Consider the following 22459-nt stretch of genomic DNA (forward strand, 5'->3'; position numbering starts at 1 on the left):
CTCAATGAGGTGGAGCTCCAAGCTATTTCATGATGTTTAGCTTTCATTATCCATTGTGTTCTAGCTGATCCTATAAAAACGACTACCTCATCCAGCTCCCCCAATTTCAATCTGAACACAGTCCCATTCAAGATTAAGCTAGTATTTTTTCAGATGCTTGTTCAACTGTTAACAGCACTTCTTAAAAATCTAGATCACCAACTCTTTTAAAAAAACGTTTACAATAAAATTTAACTTGAATAATTGAGGCACTCATTCACAAACAAGGAGCCAAGTTAACACAATATTCGATACACAAATAATATGTAAAATGCATGGGGGCATTACTTATTCATGCTGTGACCCATATTCAGTTTTCAGTTAATTAACACAGGAAACAAAGCTGCATGTTTTTGGTGTCAATAGCATAATCCATCTGCTGGCAAGTTTAACTTGCCCTGTGGTAGCTGATAAATGGATTTACTGGCTATCAGCAGACCAGTCTCTGTTTGCACCCTTCTTAAAAGGGAATGTTGCTTTCTTGTGGCCTGTTTCCAGGGTGACACATTCCCAACTGCTACACAGCTGTGCACTTTAGAAAGAACATGGGGTATCACCTACTGAAGTTACAGATATTAAAGGCTCTGGAAATAGTGTGGGAAGATGGGAGTGGAGGTAGAGGGTTTGCTGTAATGGTCACCCCATTATAAGAAGGATATCTGGTCACCGTATTATAGGAAGGATATTGTTAAACTAGAAAGAATGCAGAAGAGAATTACGAAGATGCTACCAGGACTTAATCGTCTGAGCTACAAGGAGAGGCTGGAACATTTTTCTCTGGAGCGTAGGAGGATTAGGGATGATCTTATAGAGGTTTATAAAATAATGAGGGGCATAGATCAGGTAGATAGTCAACATCAACATCTTTTCCCAAAGGTAGAGAAGTCTAGAACTAGAGGACATAGGTTTAAGGTGAGGGATACATAAGGGACCAGAAGGGAAATTTCTTCAAACAGAGGGTAGTGAGCATCTGGAATCAGCTGCCAGAGGCAGTGGAAGAGGTGGGTACAATCTTTTCATTTAAAAAACAGTTAGATAGTTACATGGGCAGGGTGGACATAGAGGGATATGGGCCAAATGCAGACAAGTGGGACTAGCTTAGTGATAGAAATGGGCGGCATGGACAAGCTGGGCCGAAGGGCCTGTTTCCATGCTGTAAACATCTATGACTTGAATCTTGTTGGGTGGTGGAGCAAGCAGAAAGGACCGACTGGCTCTGCCAGCTCTTTTATATGTCAGAGTCAGAAGCTTACAATAATTCAGAGATTCTATTATCTCTTATTTCTATTTTCCTTTAGGGCAACCGTCTCTATTATGAAGGATAGCCAAGGTCCACTGTATTTTGTTAGAACGTGATTAAGATTTAAAATTTTATACTAAATGGAAACGGCATCAATACAGATGTTTGACCCAACTTCAATACTAAGAATCAGCAAGACATTACTTTGCACTACAAAGCTACTGCTGACTTCTGAATATTTCCCATCACTAGTCACACGTACATGGTGTGAAATACAGCGCCTGCCTCATATGAACACCACTCCCAATCCCATGCCTAATGAAACCTATGCACTATCTCTAGTAGGAATCCACTCCAACAGAGGGTCTGTTTTTTTTTACGCCCCAGTTATTGCACAGCCAAGATTGACTCGGGACACATTGACAATCAAATCTAGCTGCAGAGTCTCCAAGTCGGTCAATTGTCACCCGTTTTCCAGTGATCAGTAAAAGAAATGCTCGTTCTCATGTCTAGGCTTCAAGATTACTGGTAAGATGAAAGGTGGCTCTAAAGTAAGGTGCTCTGCATTTAAAGGGTAGAATTTGAACAAGACTACAAAAGGAAAAAAAATTGTTCCTCACCATGTTTATTTTCAAAGAAGGACTGTGATGAAACATGGGACATTTGCCACTGTGATGGCTGTTCAGCATTTGAGTCACTTGGAGATAAACATGGGAGTAATCTGTCTGCCAATTCAGCGAGCTGGCTGGTTTTCAAATCAGAAAGTCCAAATTCCCTTAGGTTAAGCACAGGCTGCAAAAAAAATGTTCAAAGAAATTAATAAATGTAAATGCTAAATACATTTCATATTGCTTAATAAATATATATATATTGTAACATCAACATCACTGTTAAAACTGCTGCCAAATTATCTTTTAAACCATTCCTCCTTAATATTCAACCAACTTCCAAAAACTCAACATTTAAAATATTAAGACAAATTTTAGTAAACAAGACTACTTTGGCTTTACACAATCATAAAACAGATCTGGGTAGCTAGAATGGACCACATTGTGATTAGTTTGGAGTGCTGAGTTCAAAGCCAAGAAACCAATGGAGACGGGTGAAAAGAGAAAATATTTGTGGGAATGGGTTAAAGGCTTACTGTGAATAGAAACTTTAAGGTTGCATCTTGCTGAATGGAAGGGCAAGAAGCCGCGCACTCCTGGAGAATAAATGGTGCCGTAGAACAGAGAGATCTGGGGGTGCAAATACACAAACCACAAGTACCAACACAGGTTAATAAGACAATGTAAAAAAAAAAACAAGAGTGTGGTTCATTTCTAGAGAGAAATAGAATAAAAAGCAGATATGTTATGCTAAACTAGTCTAAAATGTTGGTTAAACAACATTCATGAGCACACTGAACAGGATAGAGACATTGAAGAACGAGCAAAACAATACTACCATAATAATAAAAATCAGATTGTGCCCACTAGGAAAGATTGAACAGATTGGTGTTCTTTAAAAATAAATCCGATAAAGGTCTTTTACACCACGGTTGCACAGTGGTTAGTACTGCTGCCTCACAACGCCAGAGACCCGGGTTTAGCCTTGGGTCATCATCTATGTGGAATTTGTACGTTCTCCCAGTGTCTGCGTGGATTTCCACCAGGTGCTCCGGTTTCCTCCCATAGCCCAAAGATATGCAGGCTAGGTGGATTGCCCATGTTAAAATGCCCCTTAGGTGTCCAGGGGTGTGCAGGTTGGGTTATGGGTTTAAAAGGATAGGGCAGAGTGGACATGGGTAGACTACTCTTTCGAAGGGTCGATGTAGACTCAATGGGTCGAATGGCCGCCTTCTGCGCCGTAGGGATTCTATGATTCGACAAGGATTTGATAGGGTAGAGATCAAAATTATGTTTACACTTGCAAGAGAGATGAGAACTGTGTCCATAAATATAAAATAAGACATATGAGCAGGCTACGCCAACTGACAGCAAGTCTGGATACCTTTTTTAATAATCTAATTTAATAATCTTAATTGTCACAAGTAGGCTTACATTAACACTGCAATGAAGTTACTATGAAAAGTCCCTAGTCGCCACATTCCGGTGCCTGTCCGGGTACACTGAGGGGGAATTCAGAATGTCCAAATTACCTAACAGCACTTGGGACTTGTGGGAGGAAACCGGAGCACCGGGAGGAAACCCACGCAGACACAGGGAGAACATGCAGACTTCGCACAGATAGTGACCCAAGCCGGGAATCGACCTGGATCCCTGCCACCGTGAAGCAACAGTGCTAACCACTGTGGTACCATGCCGTCCATATGCCACCGTGCCACGCTTCAGGCCCAGGCCAAGTGGCAAATCACATTCACACCACATAAGTGTCAGACAATGACTGTAGCATAACGGGTTAGTCGCTATCATGATAAAAAGTAACAAATAGCATTGGCGATGTCAGATCACTGTGTTCTGGAAGGAGTTTTGTGTTGATGTATCCGTCTGCATAGTTGATGAGTGTTTAGAAGTTCTTTGAGACCTTGTTTCCAGTAGTCTATGTTAAATGCACCTTGGGACCATTTATGATACTTCGATGACCATCTCCAACAAAAGAGACTCGAAGCATCTCCCTCTCGGCATTCAATGGCAATATCATTGCCGAATCTTCCTCTAATAATATCCTGGGAGTGACCATTGATCACCGATCATAAACTCAGCTGGACCAGCCATATAAATATTGTCACTACAAGCGCAGTACAGACAGTGTGAATTCTGCAGCGTGTAACCCATCTCCAAAAGCCTGCCCACCATCTACAAGCTCAAGCCAGGAACGTGATAGAATACTACCCATTAGTGTTCAATTCTGGTCGCTAGTGTTCAATTCTGGTCGCCACACTATCAGAAGGATGTGGAGGCTTTAGAGAGGGTGCAGAAGAGATTTACCAGAATGTTGCCTGGTATGGAGGGCATTAGCTATGAGGAGCGGTTGAATAAACTCGGTTTGTTCTCACTGGAACGAAGGAGGTTGAGGGGCGACCTGATAGAGGTCTACAAAATTATGAGGGGCATAGGCAGAGTGGATAGTCAGAGGTTTTTCCCCAAGGTAGAGAGGTCAATTACTAGGGGGCATAGGTTTCAGGTGCGAGGGGCAAGGTTCAGAGTAGATGTACGAAGCAAGTTTTTTACACCGAGGGTAGTGGGTGCGTGGAACTCGCTACCGGAGGAGGTGGTGGAAGCAGGGACGATAGTGACATTTAAGGGGCATCTTGACAATACATGAATAGGATGGGAATAAAGGGATACGGACCCAGGAAGTGTAGAAGATTGTAGTTTAGTCGGGCAGCATGGTCGGCACGGGCTTGGAGGGCCGAAGGGCCTGTTCCTGTGCTGTACATTTCTTTGTTCTTCGTTCTTTATTTGCCAGGGTGAGTGCAGCTCCAACAACACTCAAGGACCAATTAAGAAAAAGCAGCCACTATCATCCACTACCTTAAACATTCACTCACTCCACCAGTAATGCACACGGTGTACAAGATGCACTGCTGAAACTCACCAAGGCTTCTTTGCCAGCGCCTTCCTAACCTGCAACTTCTACCACCGAGAAGGTCAAGACAGCAGATGCATGGGAACACTGTCTTCAAGTTCTCCTCCAAGTCACTCACCATCCTGACTTGGAAATACATTTCGATTTCTTCACTGTCACTGGTGAACTCCCTTCCTAACAGCACACGAAGTGCGGCTACATTACATGGTCTGCAACAGTTCATGTAGGCAGCCCACCACCACCATCTCAAGGACAAGTAGGGATGAACATTAAATGATTCCCTTGCCCTCTTTTTTTTTTTAAAGTAATCTGTAGCCAGTTTCAAATATTTTCCCAATCTTCTGGCCTACCAATCTTTGCAGCATTGTACATCTCTTTCAATTTGACACCAATCTCAATGTCCTTCAGCATGGATGGTGCATAATCTTCGTCGAGTCTCTGGGCAGCTCGGTGGCACAGTGGTTAGCACTGCTGCCTCACAGCACCAATGTCCTAGGTTCGATCCCGGCAGTGGATCACTGTCCATGTGGAGTTTGCACATTCTCCCCGTGTTTGCTTGGGTTTCACCCCCACAACCCAAAGATGTGCGCATTAGGTGGATTGGCCACACTAAATTGCCTCTTAATTGGAAAAAAAATGAATTGGGTACCCTAAATTTATTTATTTTTTAAAATCTTTGCTTCACAGCTCCAGGGTCCCAGGTTCGATTCCCCGCTGGGTCACTGTCTGTGCGGAGCCTGCACGTTTTCCCCGTGTCTGCGTGGGTTTCCTCCGGGTGCTCCGGTTTCCTCCCACAGTCCAAAGATGTGCATGTTAGGTGGATTGGCCAAGCTAAATTGCCCTTAGTGTCCAAAATTGCCCTTAGTGCTGGGTGGGGTTACTGGGTTATGGGGATAGGGTGGAGGGGTGGACTTGGATAGGATGCTCTTCCCAAGAGCCGGTGCAGACTCGATGGGCCGAATGGCCTCCTTCTGCACTGTAAATTCTATGTAATTCTTTGTAGAGTCTCTCTTTCTCAATGGAATAGATCTTTGTTGAGAGTTATGAAATATCTTAAATGTCTGCCACTGCTTCTCGACTGTTTTACTTTATACGCTATTTTCTCAGTTCACTTTAACCATCTCCATCTTCATATCTTTGCAATTACCTTTATTTAATTTTAAGATGCTAATTTCAGACACAAATTTATCACGCTCAAACTGAATGTGAAATTCCAGCACGTTATGATCACTCTTTCCAAGAGGACCCTTTAGAGTACTATAGCTCAAGATTAAAACCACCTACAATCATTGCAATCTCTTTCTTACAAGCCCCCATTATTTCTTGATTTATACTCCCTGCAGTGTAGCAACTGTCAGCGGACCTCTTTGCTATTTCTTATCTCCACCCGAATAATTCTGCATTTTGATATTCCAAACCAAGGCAATTTCTCACCACTCTACTGATCTCTGATCCTTAACAGACATACCACATCTCCTTTTCCTTTCTTCCTTCCCTTCCAAAATGTCAAATACCCTTCAATATTCAGATCCCAGTTGGTCACCTTGCTATCATGTTCTGTAACAGTTACCATATCACTAATTTATTTAAATTTGTTCTATCAATTCAACCATGGTGCTATGAATGTTGCATTCATTTGGAAGAAGAGCTTTTAATTTGGTCTTTTGGCTATTTTTCACTACTCTGAGCTTACTTGCCAATGCACTCTTATGTTTGTATGCTCTGTCCCTTCCTGTCACACTCTGGCTATTACCGTAACGTTATCCTGCATTATTGCCTTGTTTTCTTTCTCTAACTTTCCCAATCTTCAATCACGTGAACCCTCCCCCTACTATTTAGCTCAAAGCCATCTCTGCAGCCCTAATTATATGATTCACCTGTACAACGATGAAGTGAGATTCAAGTGAAGGCTTCCCAATGGTATAACCCCACTTTCACCAGTACAGTGACAGTGTCCCGAAAGTGAAACAAAACTCATTTCTCTCACACCAATCTTTGAGCGAGGTATTCAAGCCATTTACACTCTGCAAATTTGTTCATGGCATTGTTAATAATCTAAACATTTGTGACTTTTTTAAATTTAGTTCCTGACAGAACCGTTTTCCTCATCCTACCTATGCCATTGTACCCAGGTGCACTGGGACAACTGGATCCTTCCTCTCCCACTCCAAGTTTCTCTCTCAACACTAAGGGATATTCTTAACCCTGGCAGACAACGCAGAGAACAACTCTATATCTCTCGAAATACATTTCCCCCAACTACAACTAGATTCCTTGTTGCTCCCCCCAACTGAATGGCTTCCTGCACCATGGTCAGTTTGTTCATCCTCCCCACAGTCCCTGCTCTCATGCACATAGGCTGTACAAACTCAAAGCTGTTCAACAATTGCAGCAGCTAAGGCTCCTCCGTTGTTATCTTCTGGATCCCCACAGCTGCCAGAGTCATAACCTCCTGTCCCTGACCACAGTCCAAATCTAAAATACGTAGCCTAAGGGATGGTCTGCCTCCTTAAACAAGGTTTTTTAAAATGTTATTCTTGGGGGTCAGTGATCGGAGCATGGGGGCAGCTGCATTTATGAGAACTCCTGCTCTGCTTGACTTTTAACCCGTTTTGATTGTCCGTTTACACATTTCTTTTCTGTCTTTTCTTTGTTTTCTTGGCATAGATAGTTTGTACTGTGTCCCGAGATTTGTTGGTCAATATTTCAGCACCATTTGAGTCGCGACAAAATGCTTATATCCTTGCTGATTCATGTGGCTAGGAGTGGGGTGGAGACTTCTCATTGGTGGCGCACCTGCATTTGGGAGGCTACCTATGCTGATAGTGCAGCGTGTTCCGACGGATAATGTCTGCTAGTGATGATGTTGATACGTCCGAATGTCTTAGCTCTGCGGTGCAGGTTGTCATGCCCAATTTCAAGAGATGCGAGGCTTTGGAAGTGCATGAGGAGATTCGAGTAATGGAGAGAGCACTGCCCTTGGTGGATCAAAGGAGCACATTTAATTCTGTTTCCGAGACCTGGGACTGGGTGGGCTTTCCTACCCCTGCTCCTATGCTGTCCTGTTGCTGATGTCAGTCGGTCGGGGTCCGGGATGGCCGAGACTGCCGGGTCACTCTCTCTCCCTCTCTTTCTTCCCCCCCCCCCCCCCCCCCCCCCCCACACGCACACACACACCCACCCCCACCCCCCACCCCCGAGCCTGGGTTGATGGCCACAGGTTCAAGTGACACAGCATGTTGGAAGCAATGAGGTATCATTGGTGAGCAATTTTGGGCCCCACACCTCAGGAAGGACATACTGGCACTGGAGCAGGTCCAGCGGAGATTCACACGGATGATCCCAGGAATGGTAGGCCTAACATACGATGAACGTCTGAGGATCCTGGGATTATATTCATTGGAGTTTAGGAGGTTGAGGGGAGATCATATAGAAACTTACAAGATAATGAATGGTTTAGATAGGGTGGATGTAGGGAAGTTGTTTCCATTAACAGGGGAGACTAGGACCCGGGGGCACAGCCTTAGAATAAAAGGGAGTCACTTTAGAACAGAGATGAGGAGAAATTTCTTCAGCCAGAGAGTGGTGGGTCTGTGGAATTCATTGCCACAGAGGGCGGTGGAGGCCGGGACGTTGAGTGTCTTTAAGACAGAAGTTGATAAATTCTTGATTTCTCGAGGAATTAAGGGCTATGGAGAGAGAGCGGGTAAATGGAGTTGAAATCAGCCATGATTGAATGGTGGAGTGGACTCGATGGGCCGAATGGCCTTACTTCCACTCCTATGTCTTATGGTCTTATCATGCTTCGATTGTTAGAACTCACCAATTACCTACCTGTACCCCTAATGAATGCCTCCAGGCCTCAGCTCTCTAGTCTTGTCATCTCCAGGTCTTTTTCTTGGACCGCTCCTTTTTGTAAAAAGCCACAACGGCACCTTCTCCCACCTCACCAAATTTACAAATTTAAGCACTCGGTCTCCAGCTGCACCTTCATCTGACTTACTTGGTGCATGTCACTAATAAATCTAATAGGGAATTCAAAAGAAATGCCTGTTCTTAGAGTGTGGTTAGAATATGAAATCTGCTACCAGTAGGAATAGCTACTCCCAATTTGGTCTCCTCTACATTGGGGAGACCAAACGCAGACTGGGTGACTGTTCTGCAGAACACCTTCATTCAGTCCGCAAGCATGACCCCAAGCTTCTAGTCGTTTGTCATTTCAACATGGTATCTTGCTCTCAAGCCCACATATCTGGCCTCGGACTGCTCCAATGAAGCCCAATGCAAACACAACAACGCCTTATCTTCCAATTAGGCACATCACAGCCTTCTGGATTCGGAATTCAACAAAGTTAGACTGTAAGCCTTCCTTTCCATCTTGACTCGACTCTTCTCTTTCTCTACCCCCCCCCCCCCCCTGTTTTTGTTATTCAATTCACTTGGCTTGCCCTACACAATACCACCCTTCCCCCAAATGACCACTGCCGCTTGTTGTTCAGTTTTGCTCTCACGGAGCACTAACCTGTTCTCCAATTAACACATTCTGCTATCCTACCTTTGCCACTACTAAAATTCTTGGTCCCGAATGTTACCATTAACAACCCCATTGTCTCATGGTCACAACATCTTTGTCAATCCCTCTTTAACTGACTTTCCATTCTGCTCCACCCCTCTCTCCAAGAATATAATTCATCACATTTCTATCTCTTTCCAATTTAAAAGGGTCATATAGGAATTGAAACATTAACTTCACTTCTCTCTCCACTGATACTGCCAGACGTAGAGTTGATCCAGCATTTTCTTTTTATTTCAGATTTTCAGAATCTGCAGTATTTTCCTTTTATCTGGTTTATTTCTACCCTGCCCAACATTTAAGTTCTCTGTTTAGACTGTTTCTCTTCTCCTTCACATGCCACAAAGTAATACCTTTTATCCTTAGATCGCCATGCTTTTGGCATTCATCAAACATAAGGTAATGTTGTTTATTTCTCTGGAAACATGTGAAATACAGTTGCCCTACAGCACTAATTGTCCATTGCGGTCCCTTGGCGGCACGGTAGCACAGTGGATGGCACTGTTATTTCACAGCACCAGGGATCCGGATTCGATTCCCAGCTTAGGTCACTGCCTTCTGTGGAGTCTACCCGTGCTCCCCGTGTCTATGTGGGTTTCTTCCGGGTGCCCCAGTTTCCTCCCACAAGTCCTGAAAGACGTGCTTGATTGGTGAATTGGACATTCTGAATTCTCCCTCAGTGTACCCGAGTAGGCGCCGTAGTGTGGCGACTACGGGATTTTCACAGTAACTTCATTGCAGTGTTAACGTAAGCCTACTTGTGACACTGATAAAAATTATTATTGATGCACTGGACCGCTCTACAAAAGTTTGGACAACTAGTTGCAAAGAACCACACCTCCAGATTTGCTGAAGGCACAAAGATTGGCCGTATTGTAAGCAATCTAGATGAAGAATTACATTTTGAAGAGGTATTGAAAGCTTAAGAGAATGGGAAAATGCATTTCAATGTAGACACTGCAGATTGACCAGACAGGTATCTGGACTCCAAGGCTTAAATTGCAACAAAATAACTCACAAATTAGGGTTATATTATCTGGAATTTAGATAGTTACGGAATGATTTGATCCAAGTTTTCAAGATATTAGGGCTAGTTGAAACGATTGCTGTTGGCTGGGGATTGGAGGACATGGGATCATTCAAGATCATATTTAAAATTGAGAGCAGTAGATCTTTGTCAATCAAAGATATTTGGATATGGCCAAAGCCAGGTATAGAGATTTGGGTCACAATGACAGAATAGGGCTACTCCTGTCATTTCACAGATTTCATAGAATTTACAGTGCAGAAGGAGGCCATTCGGCCCATCGAGTCTGCACCGGCTCTTGGAAAGAGCACCCTACCGGGGCCCACACCTCCACCCTATCCCCATAACCCCTTAACCCAGTAACCACACACAACACTAAGCGCAATTTTGGACACTAAGGACAATTTAACATGGCCAATCCACCTAACCTGCACATCTTTGGACTGTGGGAGGAAACCGGAGCACCCGGAGGAAACCCACGCACACACGGGGAGGACGTGCAGACTCCACACAGACAGTGACCCAAGCCAGGAATCGAACCTGGGACCCTGGAGCTGTGAAGCAATTGTGCTATCCACAATGCTACCGTGCTGCCCTTATGTTCCGAAGAACCAAAGCAATGCAGTTAGCCCAGCGACTTGCATGAATTTGAAGGGTAGGCAGCTTGCCATGACTCATCTTAAATATTGCCATTTAAGAACAGATAATATTTACTTACTGGACATGGTGCAATTTTTTTTGTTACAAGCAACTACAAAACCTTTTGGCATATAAAGTTATTCTGCACCTAATGCCCATACCTCATGTATAAGATTAGACAGATGGTTATTACAAAAGCTTTACAGGCAGAAGGAGGCCATTTGGCCCATCGAGTTTGCACCAGATCTCTGAAAGAGCATTCTACCAAGCCCCACTCCCGTAACCTTGCAGATTTCTTTCAGGTGTCAATTAAATTAATTCCCTTTTGAATACCTTGATTGAACCTGTGTCCACCACCCTCTCGGGAAATTCGCTCCAGACTCCAATCAGCCTCTGGGTGAAAACTTATTACCTTTAAGTTTGCCCTGCACTATTGCCAGACATCATTTTTACATCTTTATCCCATTATGTTGAATCTATGTCCTCCAGTTCTTGATGCTCTCAAGTGGGAACAGCTTCCCACTGTCTGGTCTGTCTATACCCCTTAGGATCTTGGCTACCTCTATCAAGTCTCCTCTTACACATCTTTCCTGCAAGGAAAACAGCCCCAACCTCTCCAAAGTATCCTCATAGTTACAGCTCTTCATTCCTGGAATCATTCTTGTGAATCTCCTCTGTATTCTTTCCAATACCTTCACATCCTTCAAGTATTGCTCCCAGCTGGATGCAATACTCCAGACGAGACCTAACTAGTGTCTTGTACAAGTTCAACATGACCTCTTTATTCTTGTACTCAATGCCACTATTGACAAGGGCTAAAATACTATGCATTTTGGGCAGCACGGTAGCACAGTCGATAGCACTGTTGCTTTACAGCTCCAATGTCCCAGGTTCGATTCCCGGCTTGGGTCATTGTCTGCGTGGAGTCTGCACGTTCTCCACATGTCTGCGTGGGTTTCCTCCGGGTGCTCTGGTTTCCTCCCACAAGTTCCGAAAGACGGGCTGTTAGGTAATTTGGACATTCTGAATTCTCCCTGTGTACCCGAACATGTGGGGACTAGGGGATTTTCACAGTAGCTTCACTGCAGTGTTAATGCAAGCCTACATGTGACAATAATTATTGTATTTTAATGACTTATGTACAAATACACCAAGGTCCCTCTGTTCCTGCACCTCCTTTAGAGTTTCTCCCTTCATTAAATTCTGTCCCTCCATATACTTCCTGCCAAAATGAATCACCTCACACTTGTCTGTAGTGAACTTCATCTGCCATTTGTCTGCCCAATCCAATACATGTCTACGGGTCTGGTTTGGCCATTTGTCTGCCCAATCCAATACATGTCTACAGGGCTAAATAACTGGCTTTGAAAGCAGACCAAGGCAGGCCAGCAGCACAGTTCAATTCCTGTACCAGCCTCCCCGAACAGGCGCCAGAATGTTGCGACTAGGGGCTTTTCACAGTAACTTCATTTGAAGCCTACTTGTGACAATAAGCGATTTTCATTTCATTTCATGTCCTTTGGAAGTTCAGGACTATCATCATCGCAGATGACAACAATTTTTTTTAAAGCGGAAAGAAATTGATTCCCTTGCCTAACAAGAATCTATGGTTTTCAGGGGTAGATGGGAGTGTAGAACATTGAATGTGAAACAAAACAGATCAGCCAAGATCTTATCGAATGACAGAGCAGACTTGAGGGGCTGAATGCCTACTTCTGCTCTGATTTCATACGTTCCTACGTATGTTATTAATCTTCATGTCATCTACAAATATTGAAATCATGCCCGGAACACCATAGTGCAGCATTAGGAAGAGCAACACTTCCAACACTGACCTACTAGGGATCTTCACTGCAAATCTTTCTCATCTGAAAAACATCCACTAACCACTATTCTCTGTTTCCTGCCACTCAAGACTTTTTCTTAGCCAAGTGCCTATTTTCCCTTTCATCCCATGTGCTAGATCTTTGCTCGCAAGTCTGTTGTGTTGCACTGTATCAAATGCCTTTTGAAAATTCATATGCACCACATCAGCAGAGTTGCCCTTCTCTTGTTCTTGCATCAAAATACTCCAGCAAGTTAGTTAAACATTATTTTCCTTTAATGAATCCATGTTGGCTTTACTTATTTATCCTACACTTGTCTGACTATTGATTGTATCCCTTCCACTGAAGTCAAACTGACTGCTCTGCAGTTGCCAGCTTTATTTTTTCACCCCTTTTTGAAGAAGGGTGTAACATTCTCAATCCTCCGGCTGTGTGAAAGGAAAGCTGGCAGATTATCACCAGTGCCTCTGCAATTTCCACTCTCACTTCCCTCAGTATCCTTGGCTACATCTTTTCCAGTCCTGGTACTTTATCAATTTTCAGTAAAAATAGCCGAACACCTTCCAGTTCGCGGTCCCTAACCGCATTCTATTCACCATGGATGTGCAATCTCTCTACACCTCCATCCCACACCAGGATGGCCTGAGAGCTCTTCACTTCTTTCTCGGAAAGAGGCCCGGACAATTCCCATCCACCACCACTCTCCTCCGCCTGGCTGAACGTGTTATATCTCTCAACAACTTCTCCTTTAACTCATCCTACTTTCTCCAAATCAAAGGTGTAGCAATGGGAACCCGCTAGGGTCCTAGCTACGCTTGCCTTTTTATGGGGTATGTGGAATATTCCTTGTTCCAGGCCTATCCGATCCCCCTCCCACAACTCCTTTACCAATACATTGATGACTATTTTGGTGCAACGTCATGCTCTCGTCCGGACCTGGACAAATTCATCAACTTCACTTCCAGTTTCCACCCCTCCATCACTTTCACCTGGTCCATCTCAGACACTTCCCTTCCCTTCCTTGATCTTTCTGTCTCCATTTCCAGCAATAGGCTATCCACTAATATACACTACAAGCCCACTGACTCCCACAGCTATCTGGACTACAGCTCTTCGCACCCTACACCCTGTAAGGACTCCATCCCTTTCTCTCAACTAGTTTGCCTCCGTCGCATTTGTTCCGATGATGCCAAATTCGAAAAGGTGTTACTTCTTCCTCAACCGTTATTTCCCACCTGCAGTTGTTGACAGGGCCCTGAACAGTGTGCAGTCCATCTCCCGCGCCACTACTCTCGCCCCCTCCACTCCCTCCCAGAACAAGTAAAGAGTCCCCCTTGTTCTCACATTTCACCCCACCAGCCTCAGTATGCAAAACATAATCCTCTGCCATTTTCACAAACTCCAGCGTGATACCACCACCAAACACATCTTCCCTTCAGTAGATGTTGAGTCTGGAGAAGGGTGTGTAGATATCCTGGGTCACATTGAGATCCAAAAAGACGAGGTGTTGGGCGTCTTCAAAAATATTAAGATAGATAAGTCCCCAGGGCCTGATGGGATCTACCCCAGAATACTGAAGGAGGCTGGAGAGGAAATTGCTGAGGCCTTGACAGAAATCTTTGGATCCTCACTGTCTTCAGGTGATGTCCCGGAGGACTGGAAAATAGCCAATGTTGTTCCTCTATTTAAGAAGGGTAGCAAGGATAATCCAGGGAACTACAGGCCGGTGAGCCTTACTTCAGTGGTAGGGAAATTACTGGAGAGAATTCTTCGAGACAGGATCTACTCCCATTTGGAAGCAAATGGACGCATTAGTGAGAGGCAGCATGGTTTTGTGAAGGGGAGGTCATGTCTCACTAACTTGATAGAGTTTTTCGAGGAGGTCACAAAGATGATTGATGCAGGTAGGGCAGTGGATGTTGTCTCTTTGGACTTCAGTAAGGCCTTTGACAAGGTCCGTCATGGTAGACTAGTACAAAAGGTGAAGTCACACGGGATCAGGGGTGAGCTGGCAAGGTGGATACAGAACTGGCTAGGTCATAGAAGGCAGAGAGTAGCAATGGAAGGATGCTTTTCTAATTGGATGGCTGTGACCAGTGGTGTTCCGCAGGGATCATTGCTGGGACCTTTGCTGTTTGTAGTATATATAAATGATTTGGAGGAAAATGTAACTGGTCTGATTAGTAAATTTGCAGATGACACAAAGGTTGGTGGAATTGCGGATAGCGATGAGGACTGTCAGAGGATACAGCAGGATTTAGATTGTTTGGAGACTTGGGCGGAGAGATGGCAGATGGAGTTTAATCCGGACAAATGTGAGGTAATGCATTTTGGAAGGTCTAATACAGGTAGGGGATATACAGTGAATGGTAGAACCCTCAAGAGTATTGAAAGTCAGAGAGATCGAGGTGTACAGGTCCACAGGTCACCGAAAGGGGCATCACAGGTGGAGAAGGTAGTCAAGAAGGCATATGGCATGCTTGGCTTCATTGGTCGGGGCATTGAGTATACGAATTAGCAAGTCATGTTGCAGCTGTATAGAACCTTAGTTAGGCCACACTTGGAGTATTGTGTTAAATTCTGGTCGCCACACTACCAGAAGGATGTGGAGGCTTTAGAGAGGGTGCAGAAGAGATTTACCAGAATGTGGCCTGGTATGGAGGGCATCAGCGGTGGAATAAACTCAGTTTGTTCTCACTGGAACGACGGAGGTTGAGGGGCGACCTGATAGAGGTCTACAAAATTATGAGGGGCATAGACAGAGTGGATAGTCAGAGGCTTTTCCCCAGGGTAGAGGGGTCAATTACTAGGTGGCATAGGTTTAAGGTGAGTGGGGCAAGGTTTAGAGTAGATATACGAGGCAGGTTTTTTTTACACAGAGGGTAGTGGGTGCCTGGAACCCGCTACCGGAAGAGGTGGTGGAAGCAGGGACGATAGTGACATTTAAGGGGCATCTTGACAAATACATGAATATGATGGGAATAGAGGGATACGGACCCAGGAAGTGTGGAAGATTGTAGTTTAGTCGGGCAGCATGGTTGGCATGGGCTTGGAGGGCCGAAGGGCCTGTTCCTGAGCTGTACATTTCTTTGTTCTTGTCACCATACCCAGTACCTCTCCCATCACCCATGGCACCTTCCCATTCAATCGCAGAAGGTGTAACACCTGCTCCTTTACCTCTTCCATGCTCAACATCCCAGGTCTAAAACACTCATTCCAGGTTAAGCAGCGTTTCACTTGCACCTCTTCCAATTTGGTCTACTGCATTCACTGCTCCCAATGTGGTCTCCCTATATCGGAGAGACCAATCGCAGACTGGATGATCGCTTTGCTGAGCATCTTCGCTCTGTGCGCATTCAGGACCCTGACCTTCCCGTTGCTTGCCATTTTAACAAAAGACCCTGCTCCCATGCCCACATGTCTGTTCTTCGCCTGCTGAAATGTTCCAGTGAAGCGTAACGCAAACTGGAGGAACAACATCTCATCTTCCGGTTAGACATGCGACAGCCTTCCGGTCTCAACATCGAATTCAGCAACTTCAGGTGATCAGCTCTACCCCACCTCGACCCATTTGTTTTCATCCCATTTAATTTAAACTGTCTTTTATCATTTCTTTCTTAATATATATTTCACCACCCCCCCCCTCCCCCAATCTTATCCACCTTTCCTTAACCTTTCTCCTCTTTGCTTCCCCCTTCCCCTACATCTACAGTTCATCCTCTGATGCTAGTTTCTCTGCTGTTGGCCTTTCACATCTTTTGTCCTCTCTGGGGACTGCCATTAGCACTCTTTCCCCTTGGTTTCTGTGGCCATTAGCACCCGGTTTCCCTGGGTTTCTGTGGCTATGACTCATCTTTCATTCTCACTCCACAGTATGAATATTTTCCACTTTCTCTGTTAGCTTTGACGAAGAGTCATCAGACTCGAAACGTTAGCTCTTTTCTCTCCCTACAGATGCTGCCAGACCTGCTGCGAGTTCCCAGCATTTACTCTTTCGTTTCAGATTCCAGCATCTGCAGTAATTTGCTTTTAGCCTAACACCTTCTCCCGTTTGGTTGCGAATTCCTCCTGTGTACCAATTACCTCCTCTCAGACCTCAACCTGGGTCGCAAAAGTACTTGTTTGATACTTCCGCTATTTCTTCTGCCTTCACATCCCTTTTCTAACGCCTAAACGGCCCTACTCTTTCTTTTACCACCATTTTATTATTTAAATGCTTATAAAAGAACTTGGAATTCCTTTTTATATTAGCTGCCAATTTAATGTATTGCTTCCCTTATGAGTTTTTTAATTCCCCCTTGCTTCTATTATCAGTTTTTTTAACTCCCCCCTCAGGTCCTTCAATATTCAGCCAGATTTACAAGATATTGGGGAGTTTCACAGCAAAGTTGAATCCTGGCCTTTTCCAACATTCATGTATTCATTATTTCAATTTGTCTGTATGGAAATTTATTTTAGGTATATTGCATGTTCTTTAAAAAAATATAGAAATGAATAATAACAAGAAGCAAGAAAATTAGCCAATCCCACAAGTCTAACTAACTAAAATGTATATTAAAACTATTCCACTGCATAAACATAATCAGTGAGCCCCCAATATTTTTTTTATTTAGAGTACACAATTTTTTTTTTTTCCAATTAAGAGGCAATTTTGCGTGGCCAATTCACCTAACCTGTACATCTTTGGGTCGAGGGGGTGAAACCCACGCAGACACGGGGAGAACGTGCAAACTCCACACGGACAGTGACCCAGGGCCGGGATTCGAACCCGGGTCCTCAGCGCCGTAGGCAGCAATGCGAACCACTGGGCCACGTGCCACATCTCAGTGAGCCCCAATATGAGCGCATATAGTCATCAATTCATCAAACTCCTGTTAAAAGCTCCATTAGAAAAGGCTACAAACATGATCAAGAACTGATTTGTCCTACACATAAGGGATTGTAGCCTTTTCCCTGAACGCATCCAGCAATAACGCTGAGATAAAGGGTGGTTCCCACTGTTCGAAACACTTTACTTCAATCAGGATTCTTCAAGAACAGATTTTGTCAAGAAAATTCTGCTCATCTGGTACCCATCCTGCCTTCAAGTCTCTACTTTCCCAAGGCAACAAACAGGAGAGAAATCCAAAATGGAGAGCACTCTGAACTACAGCTATATAGAAGAGTTTCATGATTCTGGGATCTACTCAAAACGGTTTTAACTTTGAGGTAACATAATCGTGTACATCTCTTGGCCACCACATTGTGCCCAATTCAGCTCATCATCTACTGTGATACCTAGAATCTGGTAGCTGGTAACTATTTCCAGCACAGTGTTGGAAATTATTAACAACAGGAATCCTTCACTGACTATGGAGGAAATAGAAGAATTATATAACATTTGAATATTTTTATATTGCATCTTATTTTGAATTAGATTTTCTTCTTGTGGAATCATTTTACCTACAACTGTTCAAAAACTAGTTTGATCTCTAGTTAACAGAGCAAACTATAACATCTTCATGTACAATAAAGACTATTTTATCCAATGCTTGATATGGTATTAAAATCTCAAGTTCAAATCATTCCGATATTCTTGTTGCTATAGGGCACCCTCAAACAAATACACCATTATTTTTAAAAGAGCAGCAATATTTTTTTTAAATTATAGAAAGCTTGGTATTTTAGATCTTAGTTTACCAATTCCTCTTTCAAGAATGATAATTTAACCAAAAATTACCTCATTAACTTGATCGCGTTCTTGGTGTGTTTCTCGTTGCAGACACTGTATAGATGCAGAACTGACTGAGCTTGCAGAATTTTTAAGCGAATGGAAAGTGCTGATCAGCTGACTTAGAGGGACAGTTACCTACAAAAGTCATACAATAATTGTTAAAATCAACATTTAAAATAGCTTTCATTTTTCTTAAAGTTTGGTTAAAAACATTAAAACAGCTAAACATGAATAACAATGCAAAGATTGGGGTTTACCTATAAAATTAATAAAATGTTACTTTAAGACATTTAATATTGATTTCATGGTCATTATACAACTGCTCATGTACTTAACCGATACCAATTCATGCTGGAAACAGTAGTATCTCCCATCAGAAACTGACGTTTTCAGAAGGCAGAAGCAAACACGTTCAAATTTCACTGGAAAGTATCTGCATGTCTACTTCAGACACAAAGATACCCAGCCTGCATCAATCTGTCACCCAGCACCTTGAAGCTCGAATCAGCCCGACAACAAATTGGTAATTTTTCCAAACTGAGTATCCACAACATCAAAAAATCTTATATTTATAATAGCTCCTTCCTGACGTCAAGACATCCCAAAGCACTTTACACCCACTCAAGTACTTTTGGTATAGTCACTGCCTTAAATGCAAGAATCAAAGTTGTAATGGAGGAAATTAAGACAAAGTGGAGGAGTTCCCGAAATCTGCTATGAAAGTGTGCTCGAATTTCTAATGACCAACAAATGATGGGTACCATCTGGGGGAGCAGAGTAGGGAGGGGTGCAAATGTTAAGATATGGGGAAGTAAACAGTACTATTTGAAACTGCATTATGCAGTTTATATTACATTTTCTATTCATGTATTACAAATAAGTGTAACATGGCTTGGCCAATAAACCTCAATGTTAGCACCTAACCAAAACCAGTGGGCAGCATATCCAGTGATTCCGTGAAGATGTACTAAAGCTAAACAATGTCCTTTTGATCAAAGAGAATACAAGATGATTTTTACCTGCCATTAATTACTGAACTGTTCAGCACACTAAACGCATTGAAGTTAGAAGTACAAAGTTGTGATAAACACCACATTGAACAAGACTAGGCAAACCATTCTTGTAGCAAAATTATTAAGGGCTATGGTAGTTGTGTATAAACAGTTTTCAATCAGCTGGATGTCTGAAATGCTCATTATACCAAAATGAACTGCAGATGAATTTATACAAATAGACCTGGTTTGTCTGATATGCAATGCACACGATTACTCCATAGGGATCAAATGCATGCATGCCACGACAGCTTAGCAGCAGATCGAAAACAACAAAGGCTGAAGATGGTGTCCCCCAACCAAGTGTGCAAATACTACGAGAGAATAACCAGCTAAAATTGTAATTACTGGAGTTAAACAAGAATACATATCTATAGCTAACCCAGCTGGACAAGTGTAATCATTAATTTGCAAGGTTACTGGAGTTAAATGAGAATAGTACTAGCCCTTGTCATATATCTAATCTAGGTTTTTAATCAGAATCCCTACAGTGCAGAAGGAGGCCATTCAACCCATTGAGTCTGCACCAATCCATATCCCATTCTAACCATGCAACCCCATAACCTAACCTTCACATCCCTGGACACTATTTAGCATGGCCCTGGAGAACATTTAGCATGGCCAATCCACCTACCCGTATACCTTTGGACTGTGGAAGGAAACCATAGCTCCCGGAGGAAACCCAGACAGACACGGGGAGAATGTACAAACTCCACACAGACAGTGACCCAAGCCCAGAATTGAACCCGGGTCCCTGGTGCTGTGATGCAGCAGTGCAAACCATTGTGCTACCGTCCCGTCCTATGGAATTAAGGAATAGAAGAAAGAAACGTACAGCACAGGAACAGGCCCTCCAACCCTGTGCTAATCATGATGCCCCAACTAAAAACCGTCTGCCCGTACTCGGTCCATATCTCTCTATTCATGTACCCATCCAGATGCCCCTCAAATGTTGCTAATGTACCTGCTTCTACCACACCCTGGCAGCACATTCCAGGCACCCACCACTCTCTGCATGAAAACCTACCCACACATCTCCCTTAAACTTTCCCCCTCTCACCTTGAACCTGTACCCCCTTGTAATTGACACTTCCACCATTGGAAAAAGCCTCTGACTATCCGCCCTGTCTATGCCTCTCAATTTTGTAGGCTTCTATCAGTTCTCCCCTCAGCCTCCGTCTTTCCAGTGGAAATAATCCTAGTTTATTCAACCTCTCACCATAGCCAACACCCTCGAGACCAGGTAACACCTGGTGAACCTTCTTTGCACTCTCTCCAAAACTTCCACGTCCTTCTGATAATGTGGTGACCAGAATTGCACGCAATACTCCCAAATGCTGCCTAACCAAGATTGTATATAGCTGCAACATGCCCAACTGTACTCAATGCCCCGGCTGATGAAGCCAAGCATGCCATATGCCTTGTTAATCACCTTGGCCACCTGTCTCCCCACTTTTAGGGAACTGTGGACATGCATGCCCAGATCCCTCTGTTTGTTAATGTTCTTAAAGGTTCTGCCATTTGCAGTATAATTCATAGCTAGATTTGATCCTCCAAAATGCATCACCTCACATTTATCCAGATTAAACTCCATCTGCCATTTCTGTGCCCAAATCTCCAATCTTTCTATATCCTGTTGCATCCTCTGACAATCTTCGGCACTATCAGCAACTCCACCAATCTTCATGTCATCCGCAACTTTACTCATCAGACCATCCACATTTTCCTCCAGATCATTTATATATACTACCGAGGTCCCAACGCTGATCCCTGCAGAACACCACTAGCTACAGATCTCCATTCTGAAAAACACCCTTTCACTGTTACTCTGTCTTCTATAACTAAGCCAGTTTTGTATCCATCTAGCCAGCCCACCCCAAGTCCCATGAGATTTTAGTTTTTATACCACTCTGCCATGTGGGACCTTGTCAAAGGCCTTACTAAGGCCATATAAACTATATCCACAGCCCTTCTTCCCTCATTAATTTTCTTTGTCACGTCTTCAAAAAACTCAATCAAGTTGGTGAGACATGACCTCCCCGTACAAAACAATGCTGCCTGTCACTAACTAGTCCATTTTCCTCCAAATGTGAATATATCCTGTCCCTCAGTATCTTTTCCAAAATCTTCCCCAACACTGACGTCAGGCTCACCAGCCTATAATTTGCTGGACTATCCCTGCTTTCTTTCTTAAGCAAGGGAACAATATTGGCTACTCTCCACTGCTTTGGAACCTCGCCTGTGGTCAAAGAGGATGTGAAGATATCTGTTAAGGTCTCAGCTATTTCTCCCCTCGCCTAAAAGCAGTAACCTGGGATATATCCCATCTGGCCCCAGGAACTTGTCTACCTTAATGCAATTTTGGATACTCAACAGTTCCTCCTTTGATATATTGACATTTTTCAAGAGCGTTCACACACCTATATTATTATTATGCCTGACCCCAACATCCGTCATCTGGATTAGTTGTTCAGCAAAAGTATTCTGGACCATCCATGCACAGGTTTTGGGTTATTGAAAAGTCAAGTTTTAGAGGCACAATCTTATATCACCACATTTCAATGTTAAAACTAATGTTTCATTTTAAAATCACAATCTGAGTACATACATGTAAACTTTATGATTAAAAATATAATAATGTGTAACAAAACTTAGAAAAATCAGCAAAATGAGCACACCAAAAACTTTCAGGTATTTCCCAGAAATGCCATCTTTGTTCTGCTGGGACATTTTCTTCTGTATTAACAGTTAAGTCTTGTCTTACTCAAAGAAACCATAAATAGCTACAGTAACAAAGCTCTGCAAATACCCATTAATTG

At 43.4% G+C, this 22459-nt stretch overlaps 1 protein-coding gene across 2 annotated transcripts in view; it reads right to left on the minus strand.

The window, feature by feature from the left end:
* LOC140424876 (ATP-dependent zinc metalloprotease YME1L1-like) overlaps positions 1–22459 on the minus strand; it is an 83100-nt gene that overhangs the window by 47040 nt on the left and 13601 nt on the right. The window contains exons 1-3 of one of the 2 annotated variants that reach the window (XM_072508416.1): positions 18595–18723; positions 2424–2517; positions 1900–2071 (exon numbers count right to left, since the gene is read on the minus strand). In XM_072508416.1, coding sequence (XP_072364517.1) covers positions 1900–2071; positions 2424–2517; positions 18595–18599 — 271 coding nt within the window. In that variant the 5' untranslated portion in view covers positions 18600–18723. Of the gene's footprint in view, positions 1–1899; positions 2072–2423; positions 2518–18594; positions 18724–22459 lie in introns of those variants that run through there. The other variant, XM_072508415.1, reaches the window with a different exon arrangement.

Source organism: Scyliorhinus torazame, chromosome 6 (assembly GCF_047496885.1).
Source record: "Scyliorhinus torazame isolate Kashiwa2021f chromosome 6, sScyTor2.1, whole genome shotgun sequence".
In the NCBI taxonomy this organism is placed as follows: Eukaryota; Metazoa; Chordata; class Chondrichthyes; order Carcharhiniformes; family Scyliorhinidae; genus Scyliorhinus; species Scyliorhinus torazame.